The sequence below is a fragment of the Lepisma saccharinum genome, chromosome 12 (genome assembly GCF_977018435.1).
Source record: "Lepisma saccharinum chromosome 12, izLepSacc3.1, whole genome shotgun sequence".
In the NCBI taxonomy this organism is placed as follows: Eukaryota; Metazoa; Arthropoda; class Insecta; order Zygentoma; family Lepismatidae; genus Lepisma; species Lepisma saccharinum.
In genome coordinates this window covers 21635661-21661947 of record NC_139240.1, presented here as the reverse complement: position 1 = coordinate 21661947, position 26287 = coordinate 21635661, and the positions used below count along the sequence as shown (strand labels likewise).

Here is a 26287-nt window from a genome sequence, read left to right as displayed (position 1 = left end):
CAAATGGAAAAGCGAAAAACGGTGTGTGAAGTGTTCCTTTCTCGGCATGAAAGAAAGTCTTTCTTGCATTGGATAGTAACTGGGGACGAAAAATGGATCTACTTCGAGAACCCTAAATGCAAAAAGTCATGGGTTGACCCAGGACAACCTTCAACATCGACGGAAGGAAGAAAATGCTGTGCATTTGGTGGGGTCAGAGGGGTGTGGTGTACCATGAGCTTCTGAAACCAGGTGACACAGTGAATGCCGTTTTCTACCATCAACAACTCATCAGTTTGAACCATGCATTGATCGAAAAGCTGCCAGATTGGGCAAGAAGACACTTGAAAGTGATTTTGCAGCACAACAACGCCTTATCACACACAGCGAAAGGCATCAGAGACACCATTTCTGCACTTAGCTGGGAATTCTTGCCCCACCCACCATACTCACCAGACTTAGCCCCTTCGGACTACCACTTGTTTTCATCGATGTCTCAGTCACTTTCCCAGCAACACTTCAACAATTATGAAGATGTCGAACAATGGCTTGCTGACCAGATCACCTCAAAATGTGAACGATTTTTCTGGACGGGCATCCACAATTTGACGGACAGATGGGCACAATGTATAGCGAGCGAGGGTGCATACTTTGAATAAAGCATTTGTTACCGTTCTCCCCAGATACACTTGTTTCCTTTTGGATCAATTAAGAATTATTAACCGGCACATCTGGTACAGGGCAATTCACAAGTGATGGTCCAAACTATAAAGGTGAAAGTTATGCTCCAGTTGAGGCAAATAAGTGTCATGTAAACATGAGTCCTGAAGATAATTAGAAATGTATGAATGTATTGTCACAATAGGCATTTGTGCTCATCGTGCATTGTTCTCCTTTCACTTGTTTCACACTTGTTCACTAGGATCTGTAGTAATTAGGGTAGATTCAATACCAATTTTTCTGTATTATACCGATGGTATCGGTACCGGAAAGTATCAGTTGGAATTTATTTAGCGATACCGGCTGATACTTTTCCGGCATTTTAGTCTTTTATGGGCTCAGCAACATTTTTATGTAGTCTAATTATCCTAGAAATTTTCCAAATTCGAAATTTCTTTTTATTTTGCACCAAATTTGTATGAACAAAACTAAATTTTGTGGTAATGTAAATTTTAATGTTCTGATGCAATTCTTGAATATTTTAAATCAAATTTCTTGGTATATTGCTGCACATGATTAGAGTGAAATATTTGCACTCTGACATTAATTGATATTTTCAAATACTCTTAATATTGCAATTTTCAAGCATCGTTATCTGTGGGAATCAACGAGAGTTTCGGTATCAGTTGAAAGTGGTATCGACTCAGCCCTCGTAGTAATACCGTAACTAGATGAAGCAGCATTTACTCATGATGATATTGTTAATTTCCATAATACCCATGTGTGTGTGATGTAAACCCACATGCAATGCATGAGTCACGACATCAGCTGTGTGTCTTTGAATGTGTGGATAGGAGTGCTAAGAGATCATCTAATTGGGATCACACAACTAAAAACTAACCTACCTATCTTCTTGTATGATAAATTTCAATTATTTTCTTTCATCTGGGTATTGATTGAAATGAACTGTGACTTGTGATGAAAGACTTGGATATTCTTCCACAAAACCCTCGGCGCATTCGTGTAGTTAGTTATTGCTGCGTGATCTTCTATGCCTTCTTGAGGATACTTCGTTCAGCAATGTCAGAGTATGTGGTTTGTGCATGATGGTGCACTGGCACATTTAGCTGTACACCTAGTATACAAGGAGAGCATCACACAGTAACCATGGGTACCAACAAACCTGTCAGTGGTGGATCCTAGCAATACATTCGTACATTCCCAAATCTCACAAACGGCTATTTGCAGACCCATGTTTAGAGACTTTTTTTTTTTTTACTTGTACTAGTTGTAACGTATTAGGTGGGCTAGTCGAAAATAAAGAAATAGGGATGTCGCGACTGAGGCCGTGGGATGAAAACGGCGACCAAAACCGAAAAACCCAATAGTTACAAGACACAAGGGAGAAGCTTTTGACGCGTGATTCACCTCAGTCTCTTGCGAGAACCACAATTCAATAGATTAAACAAAAGGGCTCAAATTACAATCGTCGACGAAGACCACAATATGTGCTGTGGCTGAGTAGTCGCACGATATAAAGTTAACAATTGATCTCAGCATTCATGAATATCTCAAAATGAGTACACATTCAATTCGCAACAATTGCCACTGTGAAATTTACTACAGGTTCGATTGTACTTTGTATACCTCTGATATCCTAATATTTTACAATTAATCATTTGAAGAAACACAAAATATGTCACAGTGGAACATAATTTAACTGTATAACATCTATAACTATAATGAGACCAAATTTAACTGTATAACATCTATAACTATAATGAGACCAAATTTAACTGTATAACATCTATAACTATAATGAGACCAATTCAAGTTAAATATGGAACTCCAAATTACAATTTGCGACCATTGGCCAATATTTATTATAACAACCGGAAAATGTCGTAATTGGCTGTTATTTTCCAAAAAACAAGTACAGTATAAATATTCAACAGTAGTCATAAACAGCAGATGAACCAGCATCTTTTGTTTTCCGAATCAGCCAGCATTATTCTGGCTTTCTTAAGCTCAACAATTCAAAATACATTGACCAATAGTTAGAGGCACATATTTTTGGTAAATAAAAAGATAAAATTTCGGTACAAAAACTGAGTCAATTTCGGGTTCAAAAGCGGTAAATAAAATAAAATATCGGTGTTATAGCGGTGAAAAAATGGATGAAAAGTGGTATATAAAAAGACATATTGGTTTTAAAATTGTGAAAATAATCCTAAATTTGATTTAAAAACTACACTTATTCCACAGAATTAACATTTCACTTCTAATAGCACATTTATGTAGTTATCAGAGCATTAAGTTTATTTCTGTGTAAAGGAGTCCATTTTTGCTTCTCCAATATTAACAGCAGAATTAATCAATTTTCCGGGAATTGCATAACTCTAAGGATAATTCAGACCTCTGAAGGTCTCGCGTCGGTGAATAAACCCTGAATTTCGTGTTTGAGTTAATTTCGCTTTTTGCAGTTCATTTCGCATTATTTCGTGACAAAATATGGTCACAAAATGCACCTCACACCTTTCAAAAACATGAAAAATTAACACTACAATGTGTTTTTTCAAATTTCGTTTTTTCGTCAAAAACGAAATATGCATGCCCCTACCAATAGTGCTCCGCATCTCAGGCACGTATCCAGGAATTCCTTTCGGGGGGGGGGGGGGCTCAACACCATTTTTTTAAGGGATGTAGTAAGAACCTCACAATTGTATGTTCAAGACCAGTGGTGGCAATTGGGTTCCAAAATGGAAAGGGGGGGGGGGTGCGGAGGGCGTTGGAAGGAAAGTTTACTTTCTCTTGGTAGACAAGGCTTAACATTAAGAGGCCATAATGTTGAGGCAAGAAAATAAGAAATGGGGAGCAACTATCCCTTAAATCGTCGCCACTATAAGGCTGTCATTTTAATGAGAACGTGAAATCGGAACATTTTTTACCACTCTACTCCTCTGTTTCCATGCATTAATATTTTGTGCCGGAACCATCTCGGTATGTGTGTTTGTCCATTTCTTCTCATCAGGCATAAAAACATCTACGGTGTCTTTGAGTGTTTTTACGAAGCTGTTACACATGCACGGGATGGACAATCCACTCGACAACACGAGATTCAAACTATGTGCTGCGAACTGGACGCAGACAGCTCTCGAATATTTCACTCTGATTCGAGCCTGAACACCACTAACGTGTCTTGTCCTCCCATGTTTGCAGCTCTTATAAAAAGCCGATTCAGATTCAGGCCTTAGCACTCACAAGTGTTCAAAAATGACTGTCACAGCTTCCGCTGTCTTGTCATATATCGGCACGAAACAAAGGAAGTCTTCTCGAATACAGGTGGATCACGAAACAATTAATGCACAGTGAAAACCCTTCCGTTCCCAACACATCTAATGTTTCGTCTCCCAGTTTGATCAAATGCTTACTCATTTATCTCCAGTGACGGTCCCAAGGGAGGGTTGGTGAGGTCATAACCCCATTTGACCCAGTATCCTTTTTTTTTAAAAAAAAAAAAAAAGAGGAACTTCAAAGACAGGAAAACAACGGCAAAATCAGGACTGACCACCAAAAATAGTATGCGTAACCCCTCTCTCCCTTCCGAAAATCCTGGGCATGCCTCTCTTTATCTCGGACACATTTTTTAAAAGCAACTCGCCAGAAGTTTTTATCATTCCGTATTGGAGATTGAAGTAAGATGTGTTCTTCCTGCAGGTTTGGATATGATCCTTTAGGGTGCTGTCGTCTGCCTGCTTTCACACCTAACCTTAACAAGGCCCTAATTTTCCATCCTTGTGACTTGGATTTTCAAGACTTAAGCAGGTTTCAGACCGAAGGGACTTGCGATACATGTCTATTGGAATGGGCCAATCAACAGCAACGTTTCACACCGTAGCGACACAAAATGCCGCACAAACCTAATCTTCAGGCGACATGGTGTGAAATCTCCCTTATTAGGCCACTGTCATTGTCACCTCGAAGTAGTAGCTCTGGTTGACCACAGAAAAAAATTCTCCTCAACCGGTGAGAATGCTCCTCAGTTTTCTTGTCTCTCCCATATATTCTGTGCTTGTTCACTATACAGGCAACACCTTACGATTTGATATACACAGGACATGTACTATGTAGACATTTTAATGAATAATCGGTTGAAGTCAAGGATGGCTAGGTGGCTCAGTTGGTAGAGCCCTGATTTGGGTCCTGGTAGAGCCTGCAATTTCCACCTAAAATGTCTACATATGCAACATCTTGCTTTCTCTTCTCGACATTCATAAAATTTTCTGCTGTCTCTTTATGGAAGTTAAGTGTTTGAATGTATTTCGAACCCAGTAGGCTTAAACAAAAGTATTTTTTATACCATGAAATTCTCGGACTGCATATACGAAATTTAGTTCTGGCAAAACTAAATCATCACTCAAAACTTTGATTTTCAGTTGATCTATGCAGCTTATTTCTGTTTTAATAAACCACTCCAATATCCGGTACTGCTGAAATATTCACTTTAAAGAAAGAGAGAGAGAGGCGCCTTGATCTCTTCGGCCCTCGAACCGAACTAGCACTACACTGAGGCCCCGGAAGTTCTGCTGTCGTCAATGTCATCCTGGGCACGCCTGATCTGATCACCAATCGACTGTATGAATTGTCACACTAACCTCTGAAATCTCATTAACCGATTCTTTGTACAGATCAACCGAAAAATTGAATCCGCGTATTTATATCCTCATTATATTCTAGAACGTTCCACAGATAAAACGATTCGTTAATATTGCCAGTAGTTGACTCATTCTCTCATTCAAGAACGTACCCTCTCCCGCCTTCCAGGGATTAGAAATTACAACGAATCGCCCTACGTGTGGCGCTACCTTTGTTGTGTAGCTTCCAAATGCTGACAAGTCTCTACATAGTGCTCAAGTGCGCTGCAACAACACCGAAAGCGCAAGAAAAGTTTACGTGCAATGTTATCAACAACAGGGTTATAGAACATTCTCCATCTTGCCTCGATAATTGTCTATCTCCTTAAATCATCGTCACATTATTCAAAAAGCCAAAAACCTAATTTTATCTAGTGTTAAATAAACAATTTCCTGGGGGGGAGGGAGGCTCGAGCCACCTCAACCCCACCTTGGATATGTGCTATTAACAAAAACAGGGTTATAGAACATTCTCCATCTTGTCTCGATAATTATTTCTCCCAAATTATGATCACATTATTCAAGAAGCCAAAATCCTAATTTTATCTAGTGTAAACAGAAAAAAATCCTGAAAGGGGGCTCGAGCCTCCTGATTCCCACCTTGGAAATGTTCTATTGACAATAATAAGGTTATAGAACACTCTCCATCTTGTTTGGATAATTATTTCTGTCAGATTTATAAATTTATTATCTTCACATTATTCAAGATGCCAAAAATCTAATTTTATCTAGTATAAATTGAAAAATTTCCTGAGGGGGGTTTCGAGCCACCTCATCCCCACCTTGGATACGTGCTATTAACAATAACGGGTATAAAACATGCTCCATCTAGCCTCGATAATTATTTCTCTCCTTACATTATTTTCACATTATTCAAGAAGCCAAAAACCTAATTTTATCTAACGTAAACTGAAAAATTTCCTGGGGAGAGGGTCGAGCCCCCTGTGTCCCATCTTGGATACGTGCTATTATCAATAACAGGGTTTACGGAACATTCTCAGTCTTGCCTCAATAATTATTTCTCTCCTTAAATTATTGTCACATTATTTTATTTCACACCACAAGAAACCAAAAACCTCATTTTATGTAGTGTAAACCTATAACTTTTGGGGGGGGGTTGCTCGAGCCCCTTTAACCCCCCCCCCCTCTGGATACATGCCTGCCGCATCTGTCTTTTCTCGAGTACACAATTTAATAATTTTAAATAATGTAGTTCCTAACATGATTTTCGAAATGAAATAACTATTTGTGATTGTTGTGGCCTTTGTTACCAAATTACGAAAACGTTAAGTCTAAAATGGTGCTTTTACATTGAGTCGAAGATATGTGTTACATTCACAATATATTACTTCTCATCAAATCATGGAGATGATCACAATACCAAAAATGATATGAAGATACGAATTTCAATAAACGTCCCCATTTGTTGCCTTTGCCTAATCTCGACGATGAATATTTTAAATTGTCTAGCAAAAGTATTTTCAAACAAGTTGGGGGGGGATAATTCAAGGACTTTACTGTTTAATCGTACTATTATTTTCCTGTAGTTTACGGTTATTACAAGCATAAGAAAACAGTTTTTTCTTTGTGACGTTTCAGGAGAACACACGCTCCTTTCATCAGACATTTATTTTCATTTTGACTAAAGATACAGTTATAACAATGGTTAGTAATTTTTAAACAAAAAGAATCTGTTATATAATGGATGTTGTCAATGTTACATTGTTGTAATATAGCAACTTAACTGTGAAAAAAGCAGTCTATTTTATTTTTATTTTAGAATTTTTTAAATTATGAATCACAAATATCATCAGGTAATTCAAATTCATCATTGTTTTCACAAAGTCTCTTGATGTTTTCTGTTACATTAAATTTTAAAGATGGTGGCTTACTCCATTTGTGAAAAAGAAAACTCCACACTGGATCTATGTTACCATTTTCATTATTTAATTTATTCCAGTGTTCTTCTGCAATGAACGAGGCTTCCCAGACATTCAACTCTGTGTTTCCCGTTAATCTTTTTAAAACCCTTCTCTTTTTAATCAAATGCTTCTCTTCGATGATATGAGTTGACAAACCTGTTCTTGGGTTTAGATTTATAATGTCCAAATCATGTTCGTGCCATCTTATTGCCATTTTCCTTGCTGTTTGTCCCACATAATCTTTTGAACATGAACAACTTATATTATATATTCCTGTGGTTTCCACATCTGGTAGCGAGTTTCTCATTTTGAATTCATTAAATGTACATTCCAAACTTCTTGGTGCTTTAAAAACAATTTTGAAATTAAAACTTTTAAAAATTTTTGCAATTTTATGTGAGAATCCCTTGTGGAATGGAATGCACACAAATTTCTTTTCAACAGATTTTTCATCTTTGTCTGTATTTCTCTTTTCCTTTATTATAACAGATTCTTTTTGTTTAAAAATTACTAACCATTGTTATAACTGTATCTTTAGTCAAAATGAAAATAAATGTCTGATGAAAGGAGCGTGTGTTCTCCTGAAACGTCACAAAGAAAAAACTGTTTTCTTATGCTTGTAATAACCGTAAACTACAGGAAAATAATTCTATCATGCAAGCAATGCGTACATACAAGAAAAACTATTATTCATCTATTACGGGGGGAGAGGTACGTACATTCCAGAAATATCAAATCAAGATTCAAACGACACTTCAGAGAATCAGATTTTTGAGAAGATGCAAGTTAAACAATATAGTGCCAAATTTTTTGAAGTGGAAAGTTCGAACTCGTAATACCTACACCAGTGATTTTAAAGGAAAGCTACAAATGTTAATGATAGGACGCCTAATCAGGGACTCGTACTCAGAATTGGACAGCCTTTCTCGAAAGACATATGATCTCCACATAACATTGTCAAATTCTTTGCACCCACTCATATGGGATAAAGTAAACAGAGCTACAGAACAAGTTGTAGAACACTACAGCAAGCTTTCAGAAAGGAGACTTGATAGGAAATTCTACCAGCTAATTCAAGAAGAACAAGTTATATACAACAACAATGAAAGAAGGGAAGCAGTTAATGTCACTGGTAAAATAGAAACTAAGAACATTGACAACAGATTATTTATAAATCTTACGGATATTGAGGTACCTGATGAGTATATAGAAATTTTTCAATTCGGAATGAAATTTTCAGTTGGTAGTGCTTATATACACAAGGAAGATTTCGTGATTTCAATAGAGAAAGCACTGAATTTCTTAGATGATGAGGAGGAAAAAAGAAAATTACGAAGTCTCACACATGATGCTCTTGATGAACGTTTAAGTTTTGAATACAACAGAAGAACTAACAGAGGTCCAAAATACACAGAACGGGAGAAAGAGCATATAAGGTTGGGAAAAAAAGTTCATGGTTTCAAGATCTGGTTGAAAGAAAACGACATTTTCTTAATAAAATCGGACAAGGAAAATAAACCTGTCCTTATCCGAATTAAGGACTATAAAGAAAAAATGGAAGAATGTTTCAAATTAAACAATTTCACAGAAACCTCTCGAAACCCTATAACTAAAATAATAAATGAGGTAAAGAAAGTAATTGAAAGCAGTATCACGATACCAAGAGAAATGAAGAAAAAACTCATTGTCAAAAATTCAACCCTGCCGATTGCCTTTGGACTACCAAAAACTCACAAACCGGGAACTCCAATACGACCCATCATTGCAACTTTCACACATCCTGCATACAAACTATCCAAATATTTAGTTGAAAGACTTGCTATAATTAAACAACAAACACCATTCAGTGTTAAAAATGCATATGAAGTCAAACAGAAACTGAAAAATATTGTTTGGAATAGTGAGTATCATATTGCAAGTTTTGATGTTGAAAATTTATATCCCAGTGTCCCAATAGAAGGTGCCACAGATGCATTACACAGATGGCTTATTGAGATGAAGGTTAACCCAGTAGAATCATGGGAAATGGTTCGATGGTTTACTGTATGTGCAAATTACAATTACTTTATATTTGATGGCAAAATCTATCAGCAAAATAATGGTCTATCAATGGGAAACCCAGTATCCGGAATCATCTCCAGCATTTTCCTTCATTACATAGAATCTCCAATTGTTAATGCGATAGGTGCGGATATCAAACTCTACATCAGATATGTAGATGATGTGCTAATTATTGCTAAAAATGAGAACACCATCATGGACGTATTTAAATCGTTAAATGAATCACATCGTCGCATAAAATTCACTTGCGAACCCATGAATAACAATGTAATTTCTTTCCTTGATCTGCAAATTAAGACAACTGACTCAACAATTCAAACATCAGTCCATAGAAAAAAATTAGCGGGGGAAAAATACATCCATGCCAAATCAGAACATTCGCGTATAACAATGGATAACATATTTTTAAATTTTTTCCTGAGAGCACAAAGACTATGTTCTAATAATGAGGATATCAAAAATGAAGAAGAAAGGCTCTTTAATATAGCAAAAGAAAATGGCTTTCACACTAACAGAATAAACCAAATCAAAAAACAAGTTGCAAGAAAACTAAAGGAAAAGAGAAATACAGACAAAGATGAAAAATCTGTTGAAAAGAAATTTGTGTGCATTCCATTCCACAAGGGATTCTCACATAAAATTGCAAAAATTTTTAAAAGTTTTAATTTCAAAATTGTTTTTAAAGCACCAAGAAGTTTGGAATGTACATTTAATGAATTCAAAATGAGAAACTCGCTACCAGATGTGGAAACCACAGGAATATATAATATAAGTTGTTCATGTTCAAAAGATTATGTGGGACAAACAGCAAGGAAAATGGCAATAAGATGGCACGAACATGATTTGGACATTATAAATCTAAACCCAAGAACAGGTTTGTCAACTCATATCATCGAAGAGAAGCATTTGATTAAAAAGAGAAGGGTTTTAAAAAGATTAACGGGAAACACAGAGTTGAATGTCTGGGAAGCCTCGTTCATTGCAGAAGAACACTGGAATAAATTAAATAATGAAAATGGTAACATAGATCCAGTGTGGAGTTTTCTTTTTCACAAATGGAGTAAGCCACCATCTTTAAAATTTAATGTAACAGAAAACATCAAGAGACTTTGTGAAAACAATGATGAATTTGAATTACCTGATGATATTTGTGATTCATAATTTAAAAAATTCTAAAATAAAAATAAAATAGACTGCTTTTTTCACAGTTAAGTTGCTATATTACAACAATGTAACATTGACAACATCCATTATATAACAGATTCTTTTTGTTTAAAAATTACTAACCATTGTTATAACTGTATCTTTAGTCAAAATGAAAATAAATGTCTGATGAAAGGAGCGTGTGTTCTCCTGAAACGTCACAAAGAAAAAACTGTTTTCTTATGCTTGTAATAACCGTAAACTACAGGAAAATAATTCTATCATGCAAGCAATGCGTACATACAAGAAAAACTCTTAATCGTACTATACAAACTATACTGATAGTAAGGTACAAATTATTCACAAGTAAGTCACTGCTCATGTTTCCACTTCACCAAAAAATATCAATCACATTACGTGCCTCCATACTTTCAACTCTCAGAATGCATTTGCGGCCTCTGGATTCTCAGCAATATGTATGTCCTTCTTGTTAATTTATTCCCATCGACACCTTCATTCTCTTGGCACAGTTGCTCGACGTGACTTCAAGAAAAAATATGGTCCAATGCAGTCACGTTCGGAAATTGGCTTCGCGACGTCTTCACAGGTTGAACATGACAAAAGTCATTAAAAAACCAACGTGTTCATTTACTTCCATTTTCGAGCATACGGACTTTCTAGATGCATTCAATCGTTCTTCATAGTCACATGGGTCTCTTGAAAGAACGACGACCAATTCTTCATAATGCAAAACTTTCATCGTAACCTATGGGCATGTTACGAACACTGTTCCTTTTTTTAAGCAGCAACACACAATCCCAATTACTTTGTGCTTCGGGTTCTTGGTTTCGTCAAAATTGAATGGGAAGAATCAGAATTGCATGTGGACACAACTTCACCGTCAGTTACTTCTCTTCGTACAACCGTTTTCCTCGTAATGTAATGTTCACTCGAAAATCCTGCTACATTTAAATTCATTCACTTCACAACATGTTTGTTAACTTCGAGACAATCGTAGAAAGAAAAACCTGTCTCTTGTAGAAGGAAAGGTTCTTCCACGACATGGTTCGAATAACATAACTGACACGTACACGATATTTCTATGTCTCGAACAGGCAGATGAAGATACAAGCGTGGGTGATTGCTTCCGTAACTTGCAGAGCTGTGGAAGTGTGTGTGACAGCCGCATTGCGTGAGCAGCGATGTAAGGTTGAGACCTCTGACAGCCGCTTGAGCAACTAAGTACTCGGCCAATGGCAAAATGCTTAGCATACTGCAGAATGCGGAAAATTGTGCGATTTTTTCTATGCGTCGAAAATAAAGTAGTTGAAATTAATTATATATTCTCGTGCACGTAAGAAAAAATGTCACATAGTGAGTACTTTTCACCCTCACAGTGAGGATCATCACTTATGAATCACCTTGTACATGCAGGAAGAAAAGTGGTAATTTATGCATGTATATTTTATTTTCACTAGTGTACTAACCATATCCATGATGGGTAAATCAAATAGGTTAAAGAAAAGAAAACTGGAAAATTAAAGAATATATTCTGGCTACAATATTTGTGACACATTAAACAAGTATTTTCTTTGCTTGATTTCATCACTTTGTATGTCCCATGCTTCCAATGAGTGCCATCAGAAACAAAAGAATGTTGACATTATGTATTTGATATTTCTAGGAAAAAGACGCAAGAGATTTCATTGCTGTCTTCAGGTGTTCTTGTATAAAGGAGGGGTGAATTCTGGCTACTTTTAATGTGCAAGTTTACATCAAACCAGTCCATATTACTTGCTTCATAAAAACAATAAAGTTTTTGTTGAGAACTGGCAACACTGCACTAAGGAAAATAAATCATGCTTACCTACATTATATAACATGATCTGAAACTACAGTGTTTTCAGGCAAGAAATGTAAATTATTTTAAGCAGACTGTACTTTTTTTCTGATTGCCTTTTCATTCCTTCCAGAATTTCCAAGCACACGCCTGACATGATTTTCTGTTTGAGACCTCACTTGCTGGACATATGCCGTGTTAAAATTCTATCGTAAAACATGCCAAAAGGGATATACCACAAAAAGCTCCTTCATCTATTGTCATTGTAGAGTTCATTTCGCCCAAGATGAAAGAATAAAATTGTTTTAAGTACACTAGGGCTTAGCCAATACTCCTATCGATTCTAACTAATGCTTGGAAATTGTAAGAATTAAAAGTTGTTAAAATATGGATTAATATTAATATGTAAGTATACCACTGCAATTATATGCATCTGTTTTGTTTAAAAATATTCAAAGAATTGCTCAGAACTATTAAAGTAGTCACATTTGATAACAAAATCTCTGTGGTAACAGTATCGGCTCAACCCAAGTACATATTGCCTTACACATAAAATTATAAATTTAGTAAGCCCTCATATTTGGCAGTCATGCTGATGCCTTGCATCAGTGTGCACAACCACCATACAAGAACCAGTTTCAAATTTAATCTCCCACACAGTGGCCCATAGGCATATCAGTTTTCCTTTTCATTTGTGGCTGGAAAAACCTGAAATACCCTACCTAACAGCATGTCAAATATAACTAAAATACAATAATTTCAAAATGAAGTAAAGAATTTCCTTTCTTATAATTTAGTGCAAAATTCTACAATTTTGTTGTAATTTTTGTGGATAATCCCCATGCCATACTTTTTAAAAAAGTAAATGTCTAAATATGCAAATTCTTTTGCACTGCACTCGCCTCGAAACACAAAATTTCATATTGGCTCATCTGTAGTTTAAACATTATGACATAACTTGTATGCTTATGTTATGGTTTTTATTTATATCTTATTTTTTTTTTATTTCTATGTATTTGTCTTTTCACATTTTTGTTTATATAGTTTTATCCATATGATATGTATAACCTAGTATTGTGTAGCTGAATCGTACACTTTATATTAGGGATGTGACCGATTAATCGGTACTCTATCGGTATCGGCCAATATAGACATATCGGTGTATCGGTTTATCGGTAAATGTACCGATTATTTTACCGATCCGATATATCGAAAAATATCTCATAATTTAGTGCAAAATTCTGCCATTTTGTTGTAACTTTTATGGATAATCTCGATGCCCTACTTTCTAAAAAAAAGTAATTGTCTAAATATTCAACTTCTTTTGCACTGTAGTCACCTCGAAACACACATTTATTAAGGAGATCAATGAACATTTCAGGTTCTTCAAGGGCCATTTCTAATTTTATATCGGATCGGTAGAATATCGGTTATCGGTATCGGTAAATTTTATATCAGTACTTTATCGGTATCGGCCAAAATTTCATATCGGCCCATCCCTACTTTATATTATACTGTATTAATATTGTAACTGCATATCACAAGTGTATTTAAATGTACTCAATAACACTTTAGGTGGCCTCAGACTGAACCTCACCCACTCAAATAGAGAAAAAATGTTAAAGAAATAAGCTTTAAAGTTATTCTGTTTGTGAAGTATGCGAGCACAATATGTAATTTTTGCTTTATCATAAGGTATAAGCCATAATATGAAGTTAAAATCAACAAGTATCTTTGCCCACCATTGAGTGTATTCTGCTTTAACCCCACAATTAAACAAAATGGTAAATATTCGCTTTTGTTTTTATAGGATGACTTGAACAAGAGAAAGAAGAAGAGGCGGCCGGCAGCCAAGCCGTTTGATCCTGAGCAGATCAGAGGAATCGGTGGAGAGGTGACAAGCGACGGAGACTTCCTCATCTTCGAAGGGAACAGATACTCCAGGAAGGGGTTCCTTTATAAGAACTTTACTATGAGTGCCATTATAGCTGAAGGTCAGTGTTAGCTTTTATTTATTTATTAATGAATCAAATTTTAGACAAACATCTTCTTCTTCTTTTCTGGCACTACAGCCCATCACAGGCCTTGGCCTCCTTCAAAATCTTCCGCCATCCATCTCTATCCAGCGCCTTCCTTCTCCAACTCCTAACTCCCAGCATACTTAGGTCCTCTTCTACCGAATCAACCCACCTTAAAGGTGGTCTTCCTACTTTTCTCCTGCCCTCCATATGCATAAACGTTATCTTTTTGCACATCGAGTTATCTGGCATTCGGTATATATGTCCTAGCCACCTTAACCTTATTAGTTTAATTTCCTTCACAATATCTATATCTTGGTAGAGTTGATATAGTTCATTATTGTATCTTCTTCTCCAAAATCCGTTTTCACATATAGGACCATAGATCCTGCGCAGGATCTTCCTTTCAAAACTTCCGATCATTGTCTCAGCATTCTTAGTTATAATCCATGATTCACCTCCATACATTAAAATAGGTCTTATTAACGTTTTGTATAGCTTAACTTTTGTTTTCCTTCTGATATACCGGGACTTCATATGTTTTCCAAGTCCAAAGTAACTTCTATTTGCCATACTTATTCTATGCTGAATCTCTGTCAGAGAATCTCCTTTTTCTGTTATATACACACCAAGATATTTAAATTCCTGTACTCTCTCAAAGGAGAGCCCGTTAACTTCAAAATGTGTGGTACTAGTATGCACCTTGGTTATTTCCATATATTTTGTTTTAGCAGCATTTACTGCAAGCCCCATTTTTTGTGCTGCTGTAAGGAGATTAGCTACAGCTTCACGCAATGCTCTTGTTGTTCTAGCTATTATAACCACATCATCTGCATATGCCATCATTTGCACTGACTTGTTTATTATAGTTCCTCTAATGTCTATGCCTGATTCTCTGACAGCCTTTTCTAGTGCAATATTGAATAGCATACATGACAGGGCATCTCCTTGACGCAATCCTTGTTTTGTTTCGAATTCTTGAGATAGCTGATTTCTTATTTGTACTCTACATCGCACTTTTTTTAGAGTCTCTTCTACTAGATTTACTAATTTCTGTGGGATGTTGAATTCCCTCATGGCTTCAATCAGCTCGTTCCTTCGTATGGTATCATATGCAGATTTAAAATCTATATAGAGGTGATATGTATTTATTCCAAATTCTTTTGTCTTTGCGCATATCTGTCTAATTGTATGTATGTGGTCTGAGGTCGATTTTCCCTCTCTAAAGCCACATTGGTAGTCACCTATTATTTTGTTTACATACGGGGAGAGCCTTTGGAAAAGTATATTGGAGAGAATTTTGTATCCGGTGTTAAGTTTGCTGATGCCTCTATAGTTTTCTGTTTGTAGGCGATCCCCCTTCTTATATATGGGGTATATTATACCTTCTTCCCATTGTGATGGGATTTCTTCATCCTTCCATATTTTATCTAGTAGATTTTGAATGCTTCTCAAGAAATCCCTTCCGTGAAGTTTCATCATCTCTGCTGTTATTTTGTCAGATCCTGGCGCTCTATTGTTTTTCAGCTTCTCAATGGCACTCTTAACTTCTTCAAGGCTAGGTCCCTGCTTTTCCTGTTCATTAAGCTGGGGATTTGTTACATTCTGATCTTCTTCCGTATGCTGATTCTGTTCTTGCTCCATTCCACTTCCATTCTGGTTTTGTTCATTCAAAAGTTCATTAAAATGTTCCTGCCATCTAATTAAAATATCCTGGTCATTACTTAACAGTCGTCCGTCTTTATCCTTACATATATATGCTCCAGTTTGGAATCCTCGCATTTCATTGACAGTTCTATAGAATCTTCTACTCTCTCGTTTTCCATTAAATGATTCCACTTGTCTCATTTTACTTTCCACACTCTCTTTTTTCTTTCTCTTATGTATTTTCTTTTCCTTCCTTCTCAGTTCTCTATATACTTCTAGCTTTGCTCTTGTAAAATAACTTTGTATCATATTTCTGTATGCTTCATTTTTCTGCTTGGTTATCTCCTTGCACTCCTCGTCAAACCATTCATTACGGTTTTGTTTCTTCATTTCCCCTATTTCCTCATCTGCTACTTTTATTATTACATCTCGTATTTTACACCACTCTTCATTGGGATTGGTGTTGTTCACGCCATCTTCCAGGTTTTTCAGCCTGTCAGTAATCTTTTGCTATGTTTTCTTTCTGTCTCTTTCCTTCAATTTATATATATCATATTTTGTGATTTTGCTTTCTTGCCTTTTGTGTATACATGATATTCTATTCTTGATCTTAGCAATCACCAGGTAGTGATCTGTGTCCACATTTGCTCCCCTAAAACTACGTACATCTAAAATGCTTGATTTGTGTTTACTATCTAAAATTACATGGTCTATCTGGTTACTTGATCTCCCATCTGGAGTTCTCCATGTTGCTTTATGTATATCTTTGTGAGGATAAAAGGTGCCTGCTATGATCATTTGATGCCTATTTGCAAAATCAATCAGTTTTATTTCATTATTGTTACTCTCATTGTGCAGGCTATGAGATCCTATCACAGGTTTAGCCCAGATTTCCCTGCCTACCTTTGCATTAAAATCTCCAAGAATTATTTTGATATCATATTGGGGGCATGAATCGTAAGCCCTCTCCAATTTATCATAGAAAGCATCCTTTTCTTCCTCAGATTTATCCTCTGTTGGTGCGTGGGTTGTTATCAAGCTGTAGTTATGGAACTTTCCCCTAACTCTTAAAATGCAGGTTCTATCATCTATTGCCTTAAAATCCATTACAAGATTTTTCATCTTCTTCTTTATTAAAAAACCTGTTCCAAACTCATGTTTTTCTCCACAGCTATAATATATTACTGTGTCTTTCTGCTCCAACACATCCTTCCCAGTCCACCTAATTTCCTGTAATGCAAGAATATCAAGCTTGTATTTATTAAACTCTTCGGTAAGGTTTCTTAGGGCTCCAGTTCTGTATAGAGATAATACGTTCCATGTTCCTACTCTCATATCCTTATTCTTGCCAGTTCGTCTTACATATTCCAGTCCGGCTCTCTGATTTGAAGGCTTCTCAACAATAGGTGCTTTTACTGGGTAGAATGGTCAGTCCCACGCCAAACCCCCAAGCTTGGGGGACCAGGATTTTTATTTGGGGTTTACTCCCCTAGGGAGGCTGGCTTCACCATGCCTAAAGAGTCCTCCCTACCCTTGGTTTTCTGTTAGGGTTTCCTTCCCTTAGCCTTTGGGGATCCCTCCCCTCCCTGCAAGGTAGCAGGGGCAGTGCTTATTTAATGGCGGCACTTTCTCGCCATGACACAGTGCTATCAAAGGGGCTTTTCTGGGTTTTTATTGAGGATGGTCCTGCCAAAAACCAACCTCTCCCAGACCCTGATAGCACTGCCGCCTCGGTCCGGGACTGCTTATTCGGCACTGCCTTATTCGCAGCTAACCATCATATCTGATGGCCGTTCGCTATCCGCCACCTGCGACCCGCCCAGTTGCTGAGGCTCGCCTCGGAAAAGAACTCATCTGAGCTCCTACCGCTGGGTTTAGACAAACATACTCATATATAAAACGTAACTTACACCACATGTCATCATTTCACTAAATAGCAGAAGTTAAAAAGGATGTGGATGCCTGGCTGACAAGTAGTCAAGATGGCTGTTGTTGGCCATTTGTTTATTGTGATTTGGCTGTCATTTGTTTACTCTCTTTGTTTTATGAAATAGGAGCTTTAGGAATTGAAACAAAATACAAAGGAAGCTGCCAAAGGGGGGTTACATATATGACCTAAACTTCAATGCAAAAATATTAAGTGAAAAATTCATATGCAGTAAAACTTCTCCTAATGGACACCTCTGAATAGCGGACACCTCTAAATTACGGACATTTTTAAATTTCCGGCAGAAATACATGGGGTTTAATGGCAATATTACTTCTTGATAACGGACGCGGATACTGAAAACTACCTCCCCAATGCAAATAAAACTTCTTAGTAATGGACAGCCTGAAAGAAAACTGTCGCAATTCCTGGAATTCAACACAACAATGGCCAGTATTTCGAACTAGCGTGCATTGTTTCATGTTACACCGAACATATTACTTAAGTAAGGGCCTGTCCCTTAGACTCCATTACAACCCTGAGTGGCAGTTTTGGTCTCTTCGAATGTATATAGGGATACTTTAGTAAATTTAAATTCACCGTATGTAGTACAGTATTTTGTTCCTTGAATGTAGAGGGAAAAAAACATTATGTTTGTAAAGTACGTACTGTAATATGCTTATCCTATTGTGTAACATCCTACACTTTTTTCTGAATAGCGGACACTTCTTAATAACGGACATTTATTTTTCCCCCAGGCCTGTCCGTTGTTGAGAAGTTTTACTGTATCATGTTTGTGAATTTGAATTGCTAAATGATGCTGTTCTTAACTCTGAATTTAGAGAGTTCCAATTATTTCTTCCACAGGCGTAAAACCCATTCTATCTGAGTTGGAGAAGTTCGAAGAGACCCCAGAGGGGATCGACATTGAGTTGGCACCCGCAGCATCCAAGGATGAGGTGACCCACAGCTTCTCAACTGGTGACAATGTTGAAGTGTGTGAAGGTGAATTGGTCAACTTGCAAGGAAAGATTCTAGCCATAGATGGGAATAAAATCACGGTGTTGCCAAAGCATGAGGATTTAACGGTAAGGATATTTTTTAGTGGGTAGGATAAACAGAGCGATGGTTCATGTGTATCATTGCTGTTCTATCAGAAATTACTAACTTATAAAATCATTTGCATGTAATCCTTCTCTTGAAAGCAGCTTTTAACACAGCCTGGAATGAACAGAAAGTTTCCATTTAATGTTTGAAATCAAACAGATACTTTCTGATAGTAATAATTCATCTTCCCATAGAGATATATATGTGAGATTGCAACACTGTGAACTATACTGCACATGGGTGATTTTGTGTAGCAGAACGATGTTTATCTATCTTTGTTCTAAGCTCAAGTGTGTTATTGTGTTGCACTTCTAAGCCAAGTAAAATTATTAAGATAACATCAGTTGCCTGTTTAGGGAACTAAAAATGTAACAAAAAAAATGTCAAAGTGAGAAAGACAGAGCACACAACAGATTCAGATGTTATGAAGAAGTGGGTTAATGAGGAAGTAGAGTACATGTAGGTGTGTGTGTGACGAAAGTGGATATAAAGTGACTGAAAGTGAACATGACGCGGCTTCGGTTGTTATGTATTTAGGCACGTGGGGCATTGGACAGTACAGCAGAACATTTCAGCTGATTTTAGAAGAAAGTTGCAGTGGTCTAGTCGGTAGGGCATCTGACTGAAGGCTGCTGCCTAAGCATGGTGCTGATCACATCACTTCCAAAATGGCTGAGATCGAGAATGTGCAGGCCCTATCTCCACATCCCCTAAATGTGCCTTCATAGCACAGTGCTATCTGAACGGGGAACTTTACCTTTTTACCTTAGAAGAAAGGCATAGAAAGAACGATCAGCACACATGTGCAGTATAATTCACGATGTATTTCATACCTTAAAGATGGTTTATACCACGTGCCTATGCATGCTACAGCAAATGACGCGACTAATGGAGGGTTAATCGCTTGCTTGTGGATTCAATGTGAGTAACATACACTTTTGTTTGTCCACAGGAACCACTCGAATTCCAAGCGAGTGAACTGAGGAAGCATTTCAGGATGGGTGATCATGTGAAGGTAATACACGGCCGCTACGAAGGAGACACCGGCTTGATCATCCGCGTGGAAGAGAACCGGATCGTGGTGTTCTCTGACCTCACCATGCACGAGCTGGAAGTCCTTCCGAGGGATCTTCAGCTCTGCTCCGACATGGCCACGGGGGTGGATTCCCTTGGACAGTTCCAGTGGGGAGACATAGTGCAAATAGAGTAAGTAATGTATGAATTTCGGTTTTATTGAAAATTTGGGAACTTTTAAGTACCACACTGTATCTAGTTTCAACACTGTTACTTGTAACAGTGTGTCCAGAAGTCTGGAAATCCTGGAATTTACTTTTTCTGGAAAAGTCAGGGAAATGTACCTTGTGTTTCAAGTTTTTTCCATGGTGCCCAAATCAAAATGTAGCCCTATCTAACAATTGCAACGCTCAGTTAGAGTGATTAGGAAGAACATATTTCAAACTCAGAAACATTGTACATGTAATAAGCACATATTTGGAACAATCATATCTAAAACCATGTGTAGAGTAACAAGTAAGCGTCATTTCAGTGAAAATGTTGAAACATTTCACGGCACTCCTGTAACCCAGCCACGGCAGGGTGCCGCAGTGAACACTTTGGGAACCACTGGTCTCTTGGAATTGACAACTTCCTTATTGCAATTTCTGGATTGTGTTTGGTAGACATTAGGATTAATACAGATATTACTAAATTTTAACATAATAATATATTATTGATGCCATAATAATGATTTTTTATGTAAGGGAAGAATTCTTTGTTAACCATTAGTTGATATGTTGACTAACTAACCACTAGTTAGTTAAAACAGTCGATTTATGTAGCTTTTTCCATCTCATTATTACGTTTAACATGTGAATTGAATATTCTAATAATTTGGTTACGTGGATTTACAAGTATGGTGTTTAACTAAGATGCAGTGACCTTCTGACACGTGTGTTTAATTAAAGACATCTAATTATTTTTTCGGGAAAACCTGAAGAAGTCAGGGAATTTGTTCTTATGAAATTGTACACACCCTGTTGTAATGCAGTTACAAGTAACAGTTATTGATTCTTTTTTATAAATTCTAACTGTAACTAGTTACTTCTAAAAGTAAGTTACTGTAACTGTAAGAGCTACTTTTTTGCAATAGAAGTAATGTTATCAGCTGTTACTTTCAGAGTTACGTTACAATACTTAAATAGATAATTTGTAACATGGGGAAGACCTACATTTGGCAACTCTATTTCCAACCACATGTTTCCACTGGATGCTTAGGTGAAAGGATTTTCATGGAATCACCTAAGCCAATGAAGCTAGGCCTTGCTGCATGCTAAATTTAGAACATCCATGCTCTTTTTCAATTGTTCCATAGTTTTTTTATTTGTTGTAATAATATATGAAGATGTCATATATTATGTACCACAAACATAAATACAATACATGCAAGTCTTCATATATTTTTTCAGTGGTTGAAGTGGAAAGGGGAGATGGATTGGTAATGCTATTCCTCAGTTGAGAAAATTTTTGTAAAGCAGCTTGTTATCAAATTGTAGTTATGGATCCCAAATATCATCAGGTAATTCGAAATCAATCTCCTTTCTACAAAGAGTCTTGACCTCTTCCGTAGTATTAAATTTCCAAAGATTATGTAGGTCAAAAGTCAAGAAGAGTTGCAATAAAATGACACACACATGATTTAGACATTAGAAATTTAGACTCCATAACAGGTTTGTCAGCTCACATCATCGAAGGGAAACTTATGACTAAAATGAGAAAGGTTTTTAAAAGAAGAACAGGAGACGTAGATTGAAATGTGTGGGAGGCATTGTTCATTGCAGAACACTGAAAGAAATTAAATAACAAGATTGGCAATAGAGAGACTGTATGATGTTATCTTTTCCAAGGGTAATCCATCACTTTTGGAATTTAACCTTTACTCTGCCGAGGGGAGGGTCATAAAATAACTCCAGTTTCGCCGAGGCTTTTGGCGCAAATTTTAAATTCGTACACTTATTTGACTAAAAATGTTATAACTCTTAGACTATTTGACCAATCTACTTTGGGTAACTTTTGTTTTGCAACTAAAACATCAGGACATGCAACCGTGCAGAAATCAAAACGCCAAAGTCAATAAGAGGGGTTGGGTGGGCCGCAGCCCCCAACTTTCAATGAAAAAATCATAAAAATGGGGAGTTTGTTTCACATATTCTATAATGTAATGCACCCAGGAACATGAAATGACTTTCATTCGGTTGAGAAAGGACCATTTTTTGAAAATAAGGCTACAGTTTGCCTCCCTTCCAAAAATAATGGGGGAAGAGGGGGCAAACTCCCCATTTGTATGATTTTTCATTGAAAGTTGGGGGCCGCAGCCCACCCAACCCCTCTTATTGGCTTTGGCATTTTGATTCCTGCACGGTTGCATGCCCTGATGTTTTACCTGCAAAACAACAGTTACCCGAAGTAGATTGGTCAAATAGTCTACGTGTTCTAACGATTTTTCAGTTTCGCCGAGGCCTTTTGGCATAAATTTTAAATTCGTACACTTGTTTGACAAAAAATATTATAACTCGTAGACGATTTGACCAATCTACTTTGGGTAACTTTTGTTTTGCAGCTAAAACATCAGGGCATGCAACCATGCAGAAATCAAAATGCCAAAGCCAATAAGAGGGGTTGGGTGGGCCACAGCCCCCAACTTTCAATGAAAAAAATTATAGAAATGGGGAGTTTTTTCACATATTCTATAATGTAATGCACCCAGGAACATGAGATGACTTTCATTCGGTTGAGAAAGGATCATTCTTTGAAAATAAGGCTAAAGTTTACCTCCCCTTCCCAAAATAGGAGGGGAAGAGGATGCAAACTCCCCATTTTTATGATTTTTTCATTGAAAGTTGGGGCTACGGCCAATCCAACCTCTCTTATTGCCTTTGGCGTTTTGATTTCTGCACGGTTGCATGCCCTGATGTTTTAGCTGCAAAACAAAAGTTACCCAAAGTAGATTGGTCAAATAGTCTACGAGTTATAACATTTTTTGTCATATAAGTGTACGAATTTAAAATTTGCGCCAGCTTCCATACATAACTTTGGAGTCGAGGGAGAGGGGGTGCATCCACATTATGTGCCAAAGCTTCGTTTAACCCACTGTAAGTGTTTCCGACCTAAGAGAAAAGTATCAAGATAATAAAAAACAGGAGTTTTGTAATAAGCTGCATGGTCGATATATTGACCAAAATACGAGTAGCACCTTATATTCGAAGGTCGATATATCAAGAAAGCTGCACTTAGGCCAGAATCGCTTACTAGGCCCGCCTGGCTGGTGAGTGGGCAAGTAAAACTATAAACCTGGGTTTTGACCCGTCAAGCATCAAAAGCCCACAGGTAACTGGAAGGCCTTGCAAGACAAAGCTCGCTTATCTTCAGCGAACGCTCATTCCGGTTTTGCACCGTCTCCAGATACATGAGCCACGCAGTCACCGTTGCCAACTTTTAGATTCTAAACGGGTCAAGGAGAACTTAAAATTTTTATCAATTTGAAATTGCAGACATTTATTCCTTGGTAGAAACATTTGTATCACTCACACCCAGTGGCGGCGATTGGGTTCCAAAACTAGGGGGCCAAGGTGCAAAAGTGGGGGGGGGGGCAAAGACAGTATAATTTCCCTTGGTAAATGAGGTTAGCGTGGTGCAAAAATGGCAAAAAGTGTGGGTTGGGGGGGGGGGTGGAACTGCACCCTCTCGGCGCCGCCACTGCTGACACCTGTAAAGGAGTACTAACCAAGTTTCGCAAGAAGTGCCATCGTAAATGTTTTGTAACTTTGTGTGACTGGTGGTTGTTCTACATTATATTTTTTTTGGAGGTGCTCCCCTATGACGCAGTGGTAGTGTCGTCTTGTAATCAAGGGATCCCGGGTTCGATACCCGGTGGGGCACATGGTGGTTCGGATCCCACTTTAAACTATAGGTCCAGTCCCAATTAGCCTTGTTGTGCATAAATTGACCAAATAAATGAATCAATCAATCAAACAGATTTTCTCTCTGGTGTAATTTTGCCAATTCAATATCCGAATTAGTTGCTCAAGATTCCCCCCCCCCCCCTGAACACTAAGGCATGATGGTCCATAAAATGAAACATGAAATCAGAATTTGCATTGTAAAAGGTTTTTGAATATTGTCATCTCTTTCAACAAATCGTTGTTTGCTCATGTTGTTGCTAGTTATCTAGTTCTACAGACTGCATTGATAGTAATACGATGCAAAAATATAATTGTTAGCTTGTATCTTCATAAGGGTGCAAATAGCAGGCAACATTTCAACAAACAACGTAAAAATGAAACCGAGATAAGATATACGATTTCAAGACAAGAAAAGTGACATAGAATGAACAAGACACACAAACCTGTTTCAAGACCTTCAAAACAAATTTGGAAAATATGTGGTAGTTGGTTTGACGTAATAATTAAACTAATTTGAGAAGTTACAAAATCTTAGGTACAGTGGCGTAGCAACATATCGCGAGGCCCTGACCGAGATTAGAATGCAAGGTGCCTCATCTGTTCTTTAAGTATGAAATATCAATGTGAATCGATACACAGTCATCAAGGAAACATCAGCAAATTATCATATTTATACAATAGCCTATAATAATAATTAATTTCTGACGAAAATTATATTTAATAGTACGCGACAGAGAAATTTACACTTGGCAGATCTACAGTAACATGCTGCTGGAATTTTCATTAACCAAAGTAGTAGTAATAGTGTATTCCTATGTACTTTATAATTTTAACTTAAAATAATATTTACAGTCTTTGTAGCTGAATTTTAGTGTTTTTAATGATAGTTAGCCAAATATCAGCTGCCATATTTATTTACAGTTTAATGAAAATGACACTATTTACGGTTTAACATTATTAGTATTTTGTATATTATTCTATTTATAAAAAATGTGCTATTTTTGCTTATAAAAATTATTGAATTTTAAATCAAGTGAAATTTAAGTTGTTTTTTTTTCTGATGACATATTACATTTACTTCCGTATGAGCTTCACCCCATCAGTACATATATTTTGATTCCTTTATTCCCTTTCTTAGAGCATAATAAACATTATTAAATGATTACGAGATTAATATACTTTCACAAAAAGTGATTCTGATATCTACAAATTTCTTGTGTACATTATTCTGTAATTTTATTTAAAGTGATTTCAATAAGTGATTTTTAAAATAGAATTCCCCAATTTAAATTAAGTCAAACCACCTTGCTTAATAGAAAGCTGGTTTATAGCGAATGACACTTTACTTCACAACATCATTAGATCTTGCCCTTTCATCGTTCAATAGTGAGATTACTGAGTCCGCTAAATTTGGGCTGAATGATCCCATTCTTTTTTTCGTGGTTGTTACTTGAAGAGTAGGAAACAAACAGAAGGTGGTAGACGATACAGAGAACACTGGAAGCTAGTGTAGAGCTAGCTATCAAGGAGAAGAAACTTTGCTAAAGCACTTGATTGAAGATTTAAACACATTCCTGAAACGTAGAACTTGATCAGGAAATTCGGAAGATAAATCATCTTCATTCCCGTTAGAGAGGGCAATAGCTGCATATTAAGTTATAGGAAGGAAGGAAGGACTGCTAATATTATCCATACCCTTCTTCAGTTTAAGACACCGGAAGCATTTAAATGCTCTGTGGCAGTTTGAGGTGCTTTATGATTAATATATTAAAATCTGGTAGGCTATGCATGGTCATGAGATGGAAGAAAAGCCAAGACAAAGCTCTTCTTATTCAAGATTTGATTTGTTTTGGTGTTTTAAGTCCACTTTATGCGCAGTAAGGCTAATCGGGACTGGACCTACAGTTTAAAGTGGGATCCGAACCACTTGTGCCTCCACCGGGTATCGAACCCGGGACCCCTTGATTACAAGGCAATGACGCTACCACTGCGCTATTAGGGAGGCCTCTTCTTATTCAAGAAAATAATAAATGGATAGAAATGTCCAAGCAATTTTTGCGTTAATGTTTCACATGAGAAATGAGAATTATTTTGACTTTTTTGGGGCCCCTTAGGCCAAGAGCTCCCGCCTGCCTCTGATTTGACGTATTCATTGAAATTATAATGTTCAGCTAGAATATAAAGCCATATAAAAAAAATGTTTTAATTTTATTGCCCACAAAAATTACCCTTTACTATCTTTTTGACTTCCATTTATTACATTTTTTGTATCAACCTCATGGGACATGAGGCCCCTACATGCACGAGGCCCAGGCTGGTCGCCCACTTCAC

The 26287-nt window shown here is 36.9% G+C and overlaps 1 protein-coding gene across 3 annotated transcripts in view; it reads left to right on the top strand.

Moving 5' to 3' along the window:
• Positions 1 to 26287, top strand: part of Spt5 (Transcription elongation factor subunit Spt5) — a 110775-nt gene that overhangs the window by 32823 nt on the left and 51665 nt on the right. For all 3 annotated transcript variants that reach the window (XM_083133169.1, XM_083133170.1, XM_083133168.1), the window contains 3 exons: positions 14110 to 14293; positions 18759 to 18979; positions 19951 to 20204. In XM_083133169.1, the coding sequence (XP_082989295.1) occupies positions 14110 to 14293; positions 18759 to 18979; positions 19951 to 20204 (659 nt within the window). The remainder of the gene's footprint in view (positions 1 to 14109; positions 14294 to 18758; positions 18980 to 19950; positions 20205 to 26287) is intronic.